This window comes from Sturnira hondurensis, unplaced genomic scaffold (genome assembly GCF_014824575.4).
Source record: "Sturnira hondurensis isolate 20B ecotype Veracruz unplaced genomic scaffold, ASM1482457v3 Scaffold0023357, whole genome shotgun sequence".
NCBI classification, from domain to species: domain Eukaryota; kingdom Metazoa; phylum Chordata; class Mammalia; order Chiroptera; family Phyllostomidae; genus Sturnira; species Sturnira hondurensis.
In genome coordinates, this window is record NW_028095988.1 from 3,826,990 (window position 1) to 3,844,735 (window position 17,746).

Here is a 17,746-nt window from a genome sequence, read left to right on the forward strand (position 1 = left end):
TTTCCGTACTTACAGTTTTTCTACAGTAGTCTATTGAACAACAAGGGGGATTGGACGCTGGCCCCTTGTGTAGTCAAAGATTTGTACACAACTTTTTAAAAAAATATTTATTTTTATAGGGGGAGGGAGAGAGAAAGAGAGGGAGAGAAACATTGATATGTGACTGGTTACCAACTGGGGCAACCCAGACATGTGCCCTGACTGGAAATTGAACCAGCGACGTTTTGATTACAGGATGATGCCTAACCTACTGAGCCACATCAGTGAGGGCAGTCTGCATGTAACTTCTGACTCCCTCAAAACTCAGTTGTCCCTTTGTATCCGTGGGGGATTGGTTTTAGGACCTAGAGTGCTCAAGTCACTTACATGGTATGGAGTAGAACAATGCATACAGTTAGGCACTGGAATCAGCAGATTCCCAACCGTGCATTGAAAGTACTGTATTCCATCTGCACATGGTTGGATCTGTAGGTAAAAAACCTGAGGTGCCCTGGCTGGTGTGGCTCAGTGGATTGAACACTAGCCTATAAACCAAAAGGTTACCTGTTCAATTCTCAGCCAGGCCCCATGCCAGGTCCCCACTTGGGGCCATATGAGAGGTAACTGATGTTTCTCTCCCTCTCTTTTTCCCTTTCTTCCCCTCTCTCTAAAGATAAATAAATAGAATCTTAAAATAAAACAGACACAATTTTTTTACAGGTTATTAAATTTGCTTTAAATGAAGTAAGTTCCATTTTGGTATATGAATACAAAGTTTGAATAATTAAAATGATGAGATGTTTGTGGTGTTTTTCTTTGGCACTGCTAAAATCTAGAGTAGTTTTTCAATCTTTAGAACCTGTTGACATATATGAATAGAAGTTACACCATTTTTTGGAAGTTGTTAATGGCACAAACATCTTTTTCTTTAAAAAAAAACATTTTATTTATTTATCTTTAGAGAGGAAGGGAAGGAGTGAAGTATCATTGTATGGTTGCCTCTTGTGAGTCCCCTGCTGGGAACTGGCCTGCAACCCAGGCATGTGCCCTGATTGGGAATCGAACCTTGATCGTGTGGTTTGCAGGCCCGCACTCAATCCACTGAGCCACACCAGCCAGGGCCAAACATCTTAATTATAAAAGTTGCAAGTATGTGTATGTGTATTTGGTAAAATTATTAATTGTAGTGAAAATTTACATTTGTTACTTTAATTTTGATAGGTACGAACAATGGCTCGTGATTTATATGACGATCACTTTAAAGCTGTTGAAAGCATGCCTCGTGGAGTTGTGGTAACATTGAGAAACATAGCAACTCAGTTAGAGTCATCTTGGGAACTTCATACAAATAGACAAGTATGTTAGCCTCTGGATTTTATGACATGCAATGATCTTGGTTTAGTTTTTTCCCCTTTATTCTTTGTATTATGGATTTTGATTAGGGATAAGCAGATTATACCCATGAGCTAAATTTGTTCTATCACCTATTTTTGTATGACTTTGTGAGGTTAGGATGATTTTTGTATTTTTAAATGGTTGAAAACAAAAGTAAGAATAATGATCATGGTACATGAAAATTAAATGTAAGAATATAATCTCAGTATCCATAAGTAGTTTTATTGCTCACACTATGCTTATTTGTTTATATACAGGGTGGGTAAAGGTAGGTTTACAACTGTAATACAAATAAATACAATAATTGATAGTTAATAATACGAGAATAAATTGTCTTTTGTGTACTCAACAACTCTAAACCAGGTCTTGCCCACCCCTGTATTGTCTGACTGCTTTGGTGGCCACAGGAGCTGAGTTGTTGTAGAACACGTAGCCTATAAAGGCTACAGTATTTGCTAGCAGCCCTTTCCAAAAAAGTTTGCTGGTTCTGGTTAGAGAAAATTTGCATTAATAATTTGAACTTCGTAATTTTATTTAATATCTAGTTTATTTGCATGGTAATTGATGATTTGATAAGTATAAAGTCCTTTTATTTTTTATTGTCTTTATTAAAATTGTGTTTTCTTTTAGTGTATTGAGAGTGAAAACACTTGGAGAGATTTAATGAAGACAGCTTTAGAAAATCTAATTGTACTTTTGAAGGATGAAAACACAATCTCACCATATGAAATGTGCAGTAGCGGCTTGGTGCAAGCACTTCTTACTGTTTTAAACAATGTAAGTTTATGAAATAGTACAGAATGAAGTATATAGTTTTAAAAATCATTTGTAGTTACCCTTTTGGCAGACTGATACTTACTTTGTTTTGACAAGAAATATTAAAAGCTGAGTAATAAATACTAGTATTTATAATTTTCCAGCCTCTACTTTAAGTTGTATTTTTAATTTGAAATTTCAAATTTCAGTTTTCAATTGAACTAAATAGTTGAGTTTATTTAAATGTTTGTGTTATCCTATTATTTAAGATTTTGTTGAATAAAATACTTACTTTAGCCTAAGATTTAACCCTCTGCTCTAATTTCCTTCTAAAAAATAGAGTTAGTCTTAAGACCTTCTTAAATACCTAAAGTTATTGTGATAAAATTTTTCCGTTATTTTAATGGAACATCATGTATATTATTGTAACAATTATAAGAAAATTGTGGAAAGTGAAAGTTTTGTCTTTATTTTAGTTCTCTTGGCCATTTAAATTACTTGATCTTGTGAATCAAAGTGTCCGCTGAGCTAACGCCAGCCCGCTAAATTACTTGATCTTAATCATTGTATGTGGTGATACACTAAAGATTTACTTTAACTTCAGTCAGTCTCATATCTATTAATTTTATCATTTGCATTCATTTCCACTTATTAATGTTATATTGATACATTACCTAATGTCACTTAGTAATGTCTATGAAGTCATTGTTTTTATAAAAGCAGTTTTTTCTAATAGTAATTAAAATAAATAGCAATATTAAAATGTAAAATATCCATCATAAATAATCTGAAATCACCCTGGCTGGTGTAGCTCAGTGGATTGAGCACAGGCCTGTGAACTGGATGATCGCGGTTCGATTCCCAGTCAGGGCACATGCCTGGGTTGCAGGACAATTCCCAGCAGGGGATGCACAAGAAGCAACCATACATTGATGTCTCTCTTCCTCTCTCCTTCCCTTCCCCTCTAAAAATAAATAAATAAAACATTTAAAAAAAATCTGAAATCACCTTGCATATGCTTTGAGACAAACTGATTTAACAGTGTAATTGCTCCTCCATTATAACATTGAAGAATGAAGAAAAAATCCATGTATTTGTTAGGCATGGTCTAGTAGTTGCATAGTAAGAAGAATTTTATTTTATTTTATTTGTTTTTTAAAAGATTGTATTCATTTATTTTTAGAGAGAGGGGAAGGGAGGGAGAATGAGAGGGAGAGAAACATTCATGTGTGAGAGGTACTTCAATCAGTTGCCTCTTTCATGCCCTGAACTAGGGACCTGGACCACAACCGAGGCCTGCCCCCTGACCAAGAATTGAACCAGCCGCCTTTCGGTTTTCAGGCTGGCACTCAAACCACTGATCCATACCACCCAGGGCTACAACGAATTTTACTGGAAAGAAAATAATGATTTCAATTAGATTCTAATGATTATTTATAAATATTAATATTCATCTTGGTTGTATATGTTTTTGATAATTTTAGTAACAACCTTAAAACTTGTTTTGTACTTTCTCCTTTTTGTTTTCTTTAGAGCATGGATTTAGATGTGAAACAAGATTGTAGTCAACTGGTAGAAAGAATAAATGTTTTTAAAACAGCGTTTAGTGAAAATGAAGATGATGAAAGGTAAATCTTCACACTTCTTTTAAAAGAAATTTGGCATTTACGGTGTTTGCGATATATTTACTTTAAAATACAATCTAATAGTGTTTATACACAAAATAGGAAATTTATTCAATAAAGATGAAAGATTTTTAAAGCAAATTTAAGTTACAACTGGAACTCTGAACACTGATTAAATATTTGATGATATTAAGTATTGTTCTTTACTTTTTAGGTGTGATAATGATATGAATTTTATATTTTAAGAATTATTCTTTTGTAGAAATACATACTCAAAATATTTCTAGACAAAACAATATGTTCTCTGGCATTTTCCTCAGATTATATGGGAAGGAGAGAAATGGGAGGGGACGTAGATAGAAATTGATTGGTTATTAGTAGATAATAGTTGAAGCTTGGTGATGGGTTGATGAAGTTTCATTTTACTATTTTATTTACTATTGAATGTGAGTTTTAAAAGTAATTGAAATTCAAACTTACTAATTTTTTTTTAAAGATTGTATTTATTTATCTTAGAGGGGAAGGGAAGGAGAGAGAGAGAGAGAGAGAGAAATATCAATGTATGGTTGCCTCTCGGGCGTCCCCTGCTGGGAACTGGGAACTGGCCTGCAACCCGGGCATGTGCCCTGACTGGGAATTGAACCGCAATCGTGTGGTTCGCAGGCCCGCGCTCAATCCACTGAGCTACAACAGCTAGGGCTCAAACTTACTAATTTTAAATACCATTTTAAATGAGTGAATATTTCACTTAGTGGATGTATAATAATGTGAACATTATTATATTGAAATTTTTAGCTCTTTGCAAATTATTTTAATATTAAAAATATTTGTCTCAGTGAATACGTCTTATTACATAAATTCCTTTAAGTGATGTTAATGAGTTAAAGGTGGTAGATGACTTTTAAAGTTTCTTGATACAAATTGTCAGATTGTTTTCCAGAAACATTTTATCAATGTTGTTTTGCCAACAAATACCATCATTTCCAAAACTTTTTTGTTTTATATATTCTTCTATATATGTCAAATACAATAAAATTTTTTAAACTTTAGAAAAACTAATAAACTTCTACTTTGAATGCAGTGGATAAGTTTTCCAAGAAAAATGCAATTTTTAAAAAGATTTTGTTTATTTTATTTTTAGACAGAGGGGAAGGGAGGAAGAAGGGGAGGGAAACATTGATGTGTGGTTGCCTCTCGTACACCACCTACTGGGGGCCTGGCCCAGAACCCAGGCATGTGCCCTGCCTGGGAATGGCAACCAGTGACCCTTTGGTTCACAGTCTGGCAGTTGATCCACTGAGTCATACCAGCCAGGGCAAAAAAATGCAGTATTCTTAAGAAAACTGAGTTATGAGAGTATCTTAGCTTACTCAGATGTAGCGTAATTCACAATTAACTTCTTTTTGCACTCATAAGAAAGTAGAGATCTATATGAGGTTGGTCATTGCCATTTCTGTATGAACTTTTGCATGAAATTATCTAAAAAACTCTTCTTTTCACAGTCGACCAGCAGTTGCATTAATTCGAAAATTAATAGCTGTACTAGAATCTATTGAACGTCTACCTCTCCATTTGTATGATACACCAGGTTCTACATACAACCTCCAGGTAACCATGAAAAATGTAGTCATTACTATCACTGAATGCTGTTAGGAGCAGTCTTCAACTTTTCTAAAAAACATAAACAAAAGCTTTCATGTTATGTTAAATGACGATACTGCTTAATCATTAAGGACTTTAACCCTAATGCCACTGGATTGTTCTTTTTAATGACTCTCAAATATATTGGCATTTCAGTGTTATTTTGTTTAATCAAATTGCTATAGATTTTTAGTAAAATGCTTATCATGAATAATGTATCATATTTGGTAGCTCATAAGTGGAAAAAGATCTTTGGAAAAGTAGAAAAAAGGGTCCTTTTGTTCTAGAATTGTGAGTTATTTCCCTTTGTCTCTGTGTGTCAAATATGTAAGCCTAATTGTTTTCTTGTTTTCTCTGTGTTACTGGTTAGAGCCCGATGGCCTTCCTTATTCCTACTGACCCTTTCAGACATCTGTCATTATCATAGGTGTTTATAAAAAGCCCGTTTCTCCCTAAATGTTATTTGGTTGACATTTGCATTCATCGATTTACTTATTCTTTTGTTAGCTACTGTCATCCAGGTGTGAACAGACAAATATTCTCACTATTAATATCTTCATCTTGTCTTCTATGGGTTACTTTAAGTATTTCCCAGCAGGTCCTTTGGCCTTCAATCTTGCATGAGTCCATTCTATACTACATTCTACTGCATGGGATAGTTTTGTTTTAAATACTGCCTTTAATAAGTGACCGAGAATCTATATTTGACAAAACAGTGCCTACTCAAGGTAAAAACTTGCCATACCTCCAAGAACCCACTGATGTTGTGGAAACCATGAGACTCCCAGACCAGAGAGTTTGTTTGTCTAGAAAGTTACAGTGCAGTTAGTTAGTGCACTTCACATTGTGTTTGTATTAAACAAGATGTTGAGGTCTGCTTTATTTCATTTCAGACAGAATTATAGAGAGGAATTAGTTGAGATTTCTATGAAAATGAAGCTACCTCACACTGCTAGTCTCCTACTTGTTGCTTACTAAAACTTACTGAATTGGAAGCTATCTTGTATTTTTAAAAGTTTAGGACCCTGGTCAGGTTGCTCAGTTGGTTAGAACAGAGGTCCCCAGCCTTTTTGGTACCAGGGACCCGTTTTTCTAAGGACTGGGGTGTAGAGGTAACAGGAGGCAGAGCTCAGGCATGGGGGGTGGTTGTGGGGTGGTCAGGAGGGACTGGAACCTGTAGGAGGCCCAGGGCTGGGGACCTCTGGGTTAGATTGTTGTCCCAGTACATCAAGGTTATGGGTTTGATCCCCTGTCAGGGCACATGAAAAAATCCACCAGGCAGTGGATACATAAATACGTGAGACAACAAATTGATGTATTTTTCTCTCTTTCCTCCTCCCCCTTTTCCTCCCTCCCTGGTTCCTTCTCTACCTTTTCCTCTATGTAAAATTTTTTTAAAAAGCTTATTGGCTGTAGATTATTTAATGCATTCTAGTTTTAAAGGAGCAAGCTAATTAGTACTTTTCATAATTTAACTGGAAAAATACAGGCTTTAAATTAGAGATGTAATACTTCTTCAAAGTGTTTTGTACCATGTAAATATTGAGTCGGCCCGAAAGTTCATTTGTTATTTTCCCTAAGATAGCTTTAGTAGTGCTTAGTTGTCTTTAACTTCATGCAAAACAATTTTGTTAGATTGTATTGTGACAGCTGTCATATCAATGAATGTGCATTTAAAAAGAACATCGAAGTTGGTGAATTTTTGTATGGCCATTCTAATATTGAAGGTGGAAGAAAAGGTGGAACATATTTGGCATATTATGCTTTATTATTTCAAGAAAGGCAAAAATGCAACTGAAATACAAAAGAAAAGATTTCTGTAGTGTATGGAGAATGTGCTGTGACTGACTGAACATGTCAAAAGGGGTTTGTGAAGGAGACTTCTCACTGGACACTGCTCCATGGTTGGGTGGAGCATTGAAGTTGACAGCAGTCAAACTGCGACATTAATTGAGAACAGTCAGTGTGATACGCGCAGGAGAGAGCTGATATACAACATATATCCAGGTCAATAAAGTTATTCATGAAAAATGTGTCTTTTATTTTATGGAAAAAACTAAATGGACTTTTTGGCTAACCCAGTATATTTGAAGTTGTTTAGAAATTTTATTATTTTTATGTTTTAATTTTTTAAAAGATTAAAAATTTATTTTTAGAGAGAAGGGAAGGGAAAGAGGGAGAGAAACATCAATATGTGAAGGGGACATGAGAGATGTCGAGATTGGTTGCCTCTCGCCACTCACAACTTGGGCCTGTGGCCTGACAGGGAATCAAACCAGTGACCTTTTGCTTTGTGAGATAGCACCCAACCCCCTAGCAACACCCATCAGGGCCGTTTAGAAATTTTAAATAGTTAACTTGTTTGTTTCTTAAAAGCCAGTATCACTTATTCAGAGGACCTTTATTTCTTTTTAAAAAGACATTTAATGGAAAACAGGCATTGATCCTTTATTTATAGTTATACTTTATAAATTTGAATTACTGTGTTCATGTAACAGCCCCTTTTTTACAATTGTAAGAAAATGCAAGGTATTTTCTGAAGCATTTTGGTCATTTCTGTGTAGATACTTACAAGAAGATTAAGATTTCGGTTGGAGCGTGCCCCTGGCGAAACTGCGTTGATAGACAGGACTGGCAGAATGTTGAAGATGGAACCCTTAGCCACAGTTGAATCTTTGGAACAGTACCTCTTAAAAATGGTGAGCTCTGCATAGGCATGGCGGATGACCAATCTCTGCTGTGGTTTAACCCTTTAGAAAAGTAATTGGGGCAGTATGCATCCAGAGTTATGCTAATATAGTTTGATCTAGTAATTCCATCTTTGGAATTTACTTTAAGAAAATAATCTTTATATATTATAAATGGTTTCTTCATAAAGATGTTTATTAAAATTATTTGCAGTGTTGGAGAGTGAACAAAATCTTAATGCTAATTAATAAAGGAATATCTAACTGATGAGTATTTTAATTAATTGAATAATACTATGTAGCTATTAAGATGTATAAAACCTGATAAGAGAAAAATGTTTTTGTATCATATAATCAAGACTTTGTATTATTGTAGCTGTTGAAATATAGACTAAAGAAATACTCCGTGATATTATTGGTGGGGTATGTCAGTTGTGAAAATTTCTATTTTTGTTTTTATTTTCCTAAATATTGTTTACTTAGTATTTATTATATTCCACACACATTAAAGGGATAAGAAAAGAGTGGGTAGTATGTTTTACAATAGCATTATTAAAGTGTCTTTTGTATTTTCTTTGGTTTAGGTAGCAAAGCAGTGGTATGATTTTGACCGATCTTCATTTGTTTTTGTTCGAAAATTAAGAGAAGGCCAAAATTTTATATTTCGGCACCAGCATGATTTTGATGAAAATGGAATCATTTACTGGATTGGGACGAATGCCAAGTAAGTCATTCTATTTAAGGTAGAGTGAAAACATTGATCTGGAAAAAAATTTTAGGTAATAGAATAAAATTTGAGTATCTGTAGTCAAAGGAATTTTGTCTCATAGGTTAAATTTAAGACTCTAAATTAATTTTTACGAAGAAAGATCTTAAATTGTTAATTGTAGAATTTTTAAAGTTGATATAATTTTATGTGGAAAAAAGCTAATATGAATAAATGCAGTTATTTTAATAGTGTTAACCACTAGTATTTTCTTATTTTTGTGTAGAACTGCATATGAATGGGTAAATCCAGCTGCTTATGGACTTGTAGTAGTAACATCATCAGAGGGAAGAAATCTACCTTATGGCCGCTTAGAAGACATATTAAGTCGTGATAATTCAGCTTTAAATTGTCATAGCAATGATGATAAAAATGCCTGGTTTGCCATAGATCTGGGTCTCTGGGTGATACCATCGGCATATACGCTTCGTCATGCTCGTGGTTATGGAAGGTCTGCCCTGAGAAACTGGGTTTTCCAGGTATCCAAAGATGGACAGAACTGGACTTCTTTTTATACCCATGTCGATGACTGCAGTCTCAATGAACCAGGGTTAGTTGAGGCATCTTTGTGAATTGGAAAACTCAGTAAAGAGCTATGTTTATTTTTTAATTGTATATGCTTAGAGCTCTCTTCTTTGTGAGATATTGAAGCAAGGTTTTCTTTGTAAAAGCATCACTTGATAGTACAATTTAGGAATTATAAAACTTGAAAAGCTGACTTTACCAAAACTTTGTGTCAAAAGCTTTACACTAAAACAGTAGAAAGCTGAGCATGTTGATTTAAAAAGAAAATGATGCAATATGTATATGTATGTAGCACACTAATAAAAACTAAAAAGCTTTTTAAAAAATAATTTATTTTTTAGAGAGGAGGGGAAGGAGAAAGGGAGCAGAACATTGATCATTTGTCTCTAGTACATGCCCCGAATGGGGATGAACCAGCAACCCAGGCATGCGCCCTGACCAGAAATTGAACCGGTGATCTTTCATTTTGGGGGATAACACCCAACAAACTGAGCTGCACTGGTTAGAGCTGGAAATGGCTCTTTACTAAGCTCTTCATATACTCACATAATAATTATGAGTGTTCAACAAATTAACAGTGGCTTATTGCTGGTTATTGAATTATAGCTGATTTTTATATTTATATTATGTTTATGTATCTCTTCCTAAATTTTATGCTTACATGTAATTTTTTCAAAGACAGGTTTAGTATTACATTTCTAAAATTTTAGTTCTAATATGTGTTAATTATACATTGTGGCATATTTTGAGGGGTAGATAGAGTGTGAAGTTAAATTACTTTCTGTATTTAATGTAATATGGTAGGAGCTTCTTAACTAGGATTGCCAGATAATATTTTCAAGCTTTAACATTAGTATGTAAATACATCATTTAAAACTAGAAGAATTTAAAAAATCTTTTTTTATCATAAAAGTACATTTGTTACTCATAAAGCAACTTATTTTGGATTTTATTAATCATAAATTTCTATAATGAGTCAAATTAATAATTTACATTTAAACATTTCATATTCAACTTTCTTGATACCATATTTCCTCACTTTGATTTTTTTAATCTTGTGTAAGAAACTATTCACCGAGTGTGAAAGCTATTTTTCCTGTAGTTCTTTGTTACGTTAAAAAATATTCTGCACCTTAAACATCTTTTCATTTGTTTTAAAATATTACACAATTTTTTTCCTTAACACATCCATAGGTCTACAGCAACCTGGCCTCTTGATCCACCAAAGGATGAGAAACAAGGATGGCGACATGTGAGAATTAAACAGATGGGAAAGAATGCTAGTGGTCAAACTCACTACCTCTCACTGTCCGGATTTGAACTTTATGGCACTGTCAATGGAGTATGTGAAGATCAGCTAGGTAAGGAGATCATAGTAGGTTTTTCTAAGTTACTAAAACAGTTATATTTATCTAATGTGATTTTGTTATTATTTCTCTAATTTTTACCTTACAGGAAAAGCAGCTAAGGAAGCAGAAGCTAATCTTAGAAGACAGAGACGTTTAGTGCGCTCCCAAGTTCTGAAATACATGGTTCCAGGGGCTCGTGTGATCAGAGGCCTGGATTGGAAATGGCGAGATCAGGATGGCAGCCCGCAGGGGGAAGGCACGGTCACCGGGGAGCTTCATAATGGTGAGTAGGTGCTCGGCATTTGTGGTGTGGAAATCAGGCACTTAAATAACAGGGTGTGTTTTTGTTGTTGTTTTTTTCCCTATTTTGGGATAATTTATACGTGTATAAATGTCTTAACAATATGTAGAAAAACTAATTTATTGTTTTCACATAAAAAAGAAAAAATAATTTCTTTAAAAATATGGGAAAATTTTAAATGCTAGGTTTTGACTCAAGACTTATTGCTAATATTTTGAAGTGACTAATAAGCTCATATAAGTTGAATCCATTCAAGATACATTTTCTGCTTTTTTTTAAAGTTTATTATTCATAAGTTTTATCTTTATGTTAATTTCCTATACTTTTCTCTATCCTGTTAGCCTGACAGGGATCAGGCAGTGATTTTTTACTGTATTATTAAGTCACGTAGTAGAAAAAGAATTAAGAGTTTTTAGTTACTGTTTTTCAGTAAAGCATAGAACAAGGATTGTAGCCTTTTCATTTATTAGTAGATTATAAGATATTTCACAGTATTTCACAGACCACCAACTTTTTTCTTTGGACTTTTTAAACTTTTTTAAACTTTTGTTTTGTAGTGGTTATCTTTTAAATCAAGTTCATTTTTAACTTTTGATGCTGTAGATTTTAGGGAACTCTATCTATTTAATAAATTGCTATTAATTCCCACAAGCAACTATTATGACTAATATTTTAATAACTTAGAAGGCTGATGTATTAGTGGATAATACCTTAACCAGTGGTGGGTTCTTAGAAGTGATGGTGCTTGGGAGTATGATCATTTACTAATTTAATATGTTCATGTTGTTGGTGAGCAGGCTTTAATTTTTAATTTACTTAGATAAGCTCTTAGATTTTACTGCTTTTAAAATTGGTTCTTGAATTATATTGCTTCCAAGTGCATTTTTCTTTAGTCATACCCTAATTGACAAGCATTGTTATCGGAACATGTTAACAGTGAGTTAGCTTGTATCTAACTGCCAAGATTCATAAAGACCTGTAATGAGATGATAGCACCATTCAACTCAGAAATTTCAAATGTTCTTGTTTTGGGGTATCTTAGTGATTCCTAGTTAATACTTGAGTTCTCCTAAATTGTTTTGGCTTTTAATTATGTGGGCTAGTTAGGGAAATGTGAATGCAGTTCATTTTTCTTGGCCGGAAATCAACTGAAGCAACTGCATAGGAAAATTGGAATCTTATAATTTCAGAATTTAGGGTATAAAAAGGCTTATTTTTGCCCTGGATGGTATAGCTCAGTGGATTGAGCATGGGCCTATGAAGCAAAGGGTTGCCAGTTCTATTCCCAGTCAGGGCACATGCCTGGGTTGCAGGCCAGTTGCCAGCAGGGGATGCACGAGAGGCAGCCATACATTGATATTTCTCTCCCTCTCTCCTTCCCTTACCTTCTAAAGATAAAGAAATAAAATCTTTAAAAAAAGAGAGAGAGAGGCTTATTTTTGTTGATCTGACTGATATAGGGATTCAGAGTTTTGGCTCACTAGAATGGCTATTTTTATTAGTTGTACCTTAAAACCTTTATGTCAGAGAAGGTTCTTAGCTTTCAAATACTTAAGCCAACCATTTTTAAAAATGGCTAGTTACTACTAACTCTACTTTTTATCTATTTCGGGTGCATAGGAGAAGTTTAAAATTTTGTCCCTGTATACTTATGGATAGTATGCATGGACCCTTTCTTAGTTTCCCTTACATGTCATTTAAATACATTCTCAAGCCTAATATGAATGGCTGACATTTTAAAATTATTTTTTTACATTATATCAATTAAATCTCTTTTTTCCCCCTAAAGAATTTGCTCTGACTTGGTGTGGCTTGGTGGATTGTGAGTGCTGGCCTACAAACCAAAAGGTCGCTGGTTTGATTTCTAGTCAGGGCACATGCCTGGGTTTGTGGGCCAGGTCCCCTACAGGTGGCAGGTTAGAGGCAACCAATTAATGTTTCTCTCCCTCTCTTTCTCCCTCCCTTCCCCTTTCTCTAAAAATGAATAAATAAAATCTTTAAAAATTTTTATGTGTTTGTAGGGATATCTAGTGAACTTATAGATAATATTTTTCATTTATTCTACAAATGTGAATGCCTGGTTATGTAAAGATACTTTGTTAGACTTCAGGTGTACAACGCTCAGCACCAAAGTATGATTCCCTGCCTTCTTTTGGGTGAAATAGATAACCATACAATTACAAAATTTGATAAGTGCTATGAAAAAATTATCAGTGTATTTTTGGATCAATTAATACAATGCAAATACTATTTTTATTTGGGGTTGGGATATGCTTTTGAACCTTTACTTTTCTCACGTTTTTCCATGTTGCAGAAGAGATAGTTAATTGTTGTTTCTTCAGAGGTTATTTCAGCCTAAAGAATAAATTGAGGCAATTGAAATCTCATGTAAACTAGATTATGTAGATTTGGGGCAGTTTTCTTCTCAAAGAACTCAAAAAGAATTCCCACAGGTAATTCAGTATTGCTCATAACCCTCTGAATCTCATCATACACAAAGATGAACTTGGTGTGCGTGTGTGTATGTGTGTGTACGTGTATGTGCACATATGTGGAGGTACGTGTATGTATGGCTAAAGGACTTTTAAACTTGATAGAAAAACTTGTTATACCCTAAAAATAAACATTTTTGTGTGTTTTTCTATGAAGTGAGTTAGTTTATAACACTAAAGTGAGATTGTAAACTTTCTGCTAGTTTCCTTTTTAATAGGCGCTTTATTTTATTGTTTTTGGAAGTAAATTGCTTTAAAAAATAAGTATCACTTTCCACGTACAAGTAAATATAGGTTAAATATCATTTTGCTCATTAGTTGTTTACACGTTTTTAGCTTTAGCATATAGATTCTAGTAGAAGAGCTTTGCATACTTTTAAAATTTTGCTTTTAGAATTTCCTGTGCTTATTTAAATTTAGTAAACTTAATCATAAGAGAACCAAGTTAACCACTGAACTTTGAGAACACAACCGAAATGCTAACTTAGTGTAATTTGAGCTACTGACCTAAAATTTCTACAGTGATATATGAATATTTTGTCAATTATAGGATTTAGCCCAAATGCAGAAATTAATGGCAAGCCAGTACTTTTTTCTGTAAAGAACAATTTAACCACATGATTATATTTAGCAATTAGAAAAACTTTTTACTTAGATTTCATCTGTGTTGCTGAAGTTGCAGTATTTTACCATTTTTACCATTTGTATCAGGTTTTTGTTTTACAATTTTTAACAGTTCTTCCCCTTAAAAGATACCCCAATAGATATAAACTTGCCCCTTATATTGTTTTTAAATATCAGCAAAGCAAACAGTACAGAAACAATAGAAATGAAAGGAATAATTTAGTTTTAATTGGCAGACCATAAATGACTATAGAAAGTCCGAGAAGTACAACACTGATGAAAAGCTGATCCCACATTGTGGAGCTACTGTCTGACACGCTCCTCTCTGCTTTCTGCTGGGTCTCACAAACTCCTGTCCCTTTCCAGGCTGGATTGATGTCACCTGGGATGCTGGTGGCTCAAACTCTTACCGTATGGGCGCAGAAGGAAAATTTGACCTCAAGCTTGCACCAGGGTACGACCCTGATACAGTGGCATCACCCAAACCTGTTTCATCCACTGTTTCAGGCACAACGCAAGCATGGAGCAGCTTGGTGAAAAACAACTGTCCAGACAAGACATCTGCTGCTGCAGGCTCCTCAAGTAGAAAAGGAAGCAGCAGTTCTGTGTGTAGCGTGGCCAGTAGCAGCGACATCAGCTTGGGTTCGACCAAAACGGAACGGAGATCAGAAATTGTAATGGAACACAGTATAGTTTCAGGAGCTGATGTCCATGAACCAATTGTTGTTCTTTCATCTGCTGAAAACGTCCCTCAAACAGAAGTAGGGTCATCTTCCAGTGCAAGCACCAGTACCTTAACAGCGGAAACGGGAAGTGAAAATGCTGAAAGAAAGTTAGGCCCTGATAGCTCTGTTCGTACTCCTGGGGAGTCTAGTGCAATATCCATGGGAATTGTTAGTGTTAGTTCTCCTGATGTTAGTTCAGTATCTGAGTTAACTAATAAAGAAGCAGCTTCACAACGACCCCTTAGCTCCTCAGCAAGTAACAGACTGTCAGTGAGTTCTCTGTTGGCTGCTGGGGCCCCAATGAGCTCTAGTGCAAGTGTACCTAACCTGTCCTCAAGAGAAACATCTAGCTTGGAGAGTTTTGTAAGGAGAGTGGCAAACATAGCACGGACTAATGCCACGAACAACATGAATCTAAGCCGAAGCAGCAGTGATAACAACACTAATACTTTGGGGAGGAATGTGATGAGCACAGCAAGTAAGTGAGCTTTTCCTTATGGAACCCAATGCCTTTTCCACTTGAGGGATGCAAAGTAGGGTTTCTTGTTCAGTGGGCTCTGGCTTCAGTCTTTAACTGATCATTAACCATGTCAGATATAGTTCCATCAAATTTAGCACTTCAGGAATATGAAGTTCTGTAGAATCATGTCTAAAGAATTCCAGTGTGATAAAGAGTCTCTTACTCTGAAAGGATAAAACAATAACACACTCTGATTTTCACTCCTCAACAATAAATCATTAAGTACAGTTGTATGAGGAAATAAATGACTATTAAACAGTCAATGGAAATTAAAGCATCACACCTGGTATAACTTTTACTTAGGTTCTAAATTGTTAACTGCTAAAAGTTACATCATTCTAATTTAAGCTACTAATGGGTAAAAGTAGTACCGTTTGAAAATATTATTGGGAATTATTGCATTGCTTATTTCACTTTTTTTAAAAAAAAGCTTGGTTTAATTTTTTGAAAAATAATAGTGCTATAAAAATAAGAATTTTTAGTTGGATTTCAGTTGGGTTCCCAAAGTTGTTGCTTTTCATCCATTTAATAACTTAGTGTTTCATGATCTTATTCTTTTTTTCTAAAGATACAGTGTAGTTTTTGTAAGGTTTATACAATCCTACCTACTTGTACTGATCTGCTTCATTTTTATCTTTAGCGTCTCCTCTTATGGGTGCTCAGAGTTTCCCTAATTTGACCACACCGGGTACTACATCAACAGTGACTATGTCAACCTCCAGTGTTACTAGCAGCAGCAATGTAGCTACAGCAACAACAGTTTTGTCAGTTGGCCAGTCGTTAAGTAATACTTTAACCACCAGCCTCACGTCAACCTCCAGTGAAAGCGACACAGGTCAGGAAGCAGAGTATTCCTTATATGGTAAGTTATGGTTTAAAATATTTGGATACTTAATATAGTGATGCTTTTGTGATGTTTTTCTGCTGGGATTTTAACTTTTGAATAGGAAAGGATTATTCTCTTAAATTTAGTGTTTTATGAGATGAAAAAAGTCATCATATGAGGGACTATTAAGAAATTATCAGATTATAAAGAGACATCTAGAAACTTTGGTGTATCATCTTATTTTGCCTTTTGTCATTAATGAAGTTTTATTCAAAGAACCCTAACAGATTTTATAAAGAGTAAATATAAATGAAAATTAAAATCATCTAGTCCCCATCTTCTAGAAATAGTCACTGTTATTTGATGCATACAGCTTGAGGTATACTTTCCTTAAACAAAAAAGGATTGTAGCCTTTCCAGATTGCTCTCTTCACTCATTTGTGAAAATATTTTCACATTGTTGATGGGTTTCTACTATTTGAAATGGCTGCCAAATATTCTGCTGTTTGACAGTATGATTGTTATTTAATAAATTCTCCATTTTGGATATTTTAAGTTACAGTTTTTTATTACCATAATCATTGTTATGAAAGCATCTTTGAATTATATTTTTGTATATTTCCTTAGTGTGAATTCTTAATTGACTAGTTACTGAATTGCCCTCTCATCATATCAGTATTGTTTTGGAATACCCTTTACCATAGATCCTTGGTATCAGTACCTGTTCTTTTTAAAAATTAGTTTTGTGCCCTGGCTGGTGTAGCTGAGTGGATTGAGTGCAGATTGCGAACCAAAGGGTCAGCGGTTCAATTCCCAGTCAGGGCACATGCCTGGGTTGCAGGCCAGGTCCCCCAGTGGGGGCCACGTGAAAGGCAACCACACACTGATGTTTGTCTCCCTCTCTTTCTCCCTCCCTTCCTCTCTCTCTCAAAATAAATAAATTAAAATTTATTTTTGTTAATTTCAAACACAAGAAAATTTGTATGAATATATATTTTAAGTACTATTTTATGTATCTCATTTTAATATTTTCTTTTTTTCCTGAGAATTTGGCCTCTCCTACAAGCCAAGAATTGGATCTGACATTCTCTGATTTTAGGAAAATCATTACTTTCTTTTTTCTACTTTGTTTTTTAAATGTATGGCTAGCAAATGAAGATGATGATTATTATACCAGAGTATTGTGAATTTATTGAATGAGCTGTTTTCCATTTCACTTTTTTTCATGAAGGCACTCTCCCTCCCCATTGGTTAATATGTTAAAGTCAAGCTTTAGGTCTTTATCATTTGAAGGTTAAGAAGGTTGTGGGTATGTTGATGGGAGAGAATATAAAGAACCAGGGCTGCTTGTTGCCTTTTAAAAATTGTTAGATGATTAAAACTTCCTTTTTTACATTCCTAAAACTGGAGCACTCTATTTTATAAAATAATCTCTGTATATGCAGATTTTTACTCTGTTAACATTTGGAGGGACATGATTTGATTCTGTCATATGGTCAAATCTATGAAATTAAGGAGCTTGTAAAAATTTCTTA

The 17,746-nt window shown here is 34.5% G+C and overlaps 1 protein-coding gene across 6 annotated transcripts in view; it reads left to right on the forward strand.

The window, feature by feature from the left end:
- The window catches only part of HECTD1 (HECT domain E3 ubiquitin protein ligase 1), a 96,093-nt gene that overhangs the window by 56,780 nt on the left and 21,567 nt on the right, over nucleotides 1–17,746 (forward strand). For 3 of the 6 annotated variants that reach the window (XM_037037535.1, XM_037037537.1, XM_037037536.1), the window contains exons 16-26: nucleotides 1,201–1,335; nucleotides 2,005–2,151; nucleotides 3,664–3,758; nucleotides 5,258–5,363; nucleotides 7,961–8,095; nucleotides 8,668–8,807; nucleotides 9,076–9,399; nucleotides 10,569–10,735; nucleotides 10,830–11,006; nucleotides 14,507–15,343; nucleotides 16,026–16,247. In XM_037037535.1, the coding sequence (XP_036893430.1) occupies nucleotides 1,201–1,335; nucleotides 2,005–2,151; nucleotides 3,664–3,758; nucleotides 5,258–5,363; nucleotides 7,961–8,095; nucleotides 8,668–8,807; nucleotides 9,076–9,399; nucleotides 10,569–10,735; nucleotides 10,830–11,006; nucleotides 14,507–15,343; nucleotides 16,026–16,247 (2,485 nt within the window). The remainder of the gene's footprint in view (nucleotides 1–1,200; nucleotides 1,336–2,004; nucleotides 2,152–3,663; nucleotides 3,759–5,257; nucleotides 5,364–7,960; nucleotides 8,096–8,667; nucleotides 8,808–9,075; nucleotides 9,400–10,568; nucleotides 10,736–10,829; nucleotides 11,007–14,506; nucleotides 15,344–16,025; nucleotides 16,248–17,746) is intronic. The other 3 variants (XM_037037539.1, XM_037037540.1, XM_037037538.1) reach the window with 2 other exon arrangements.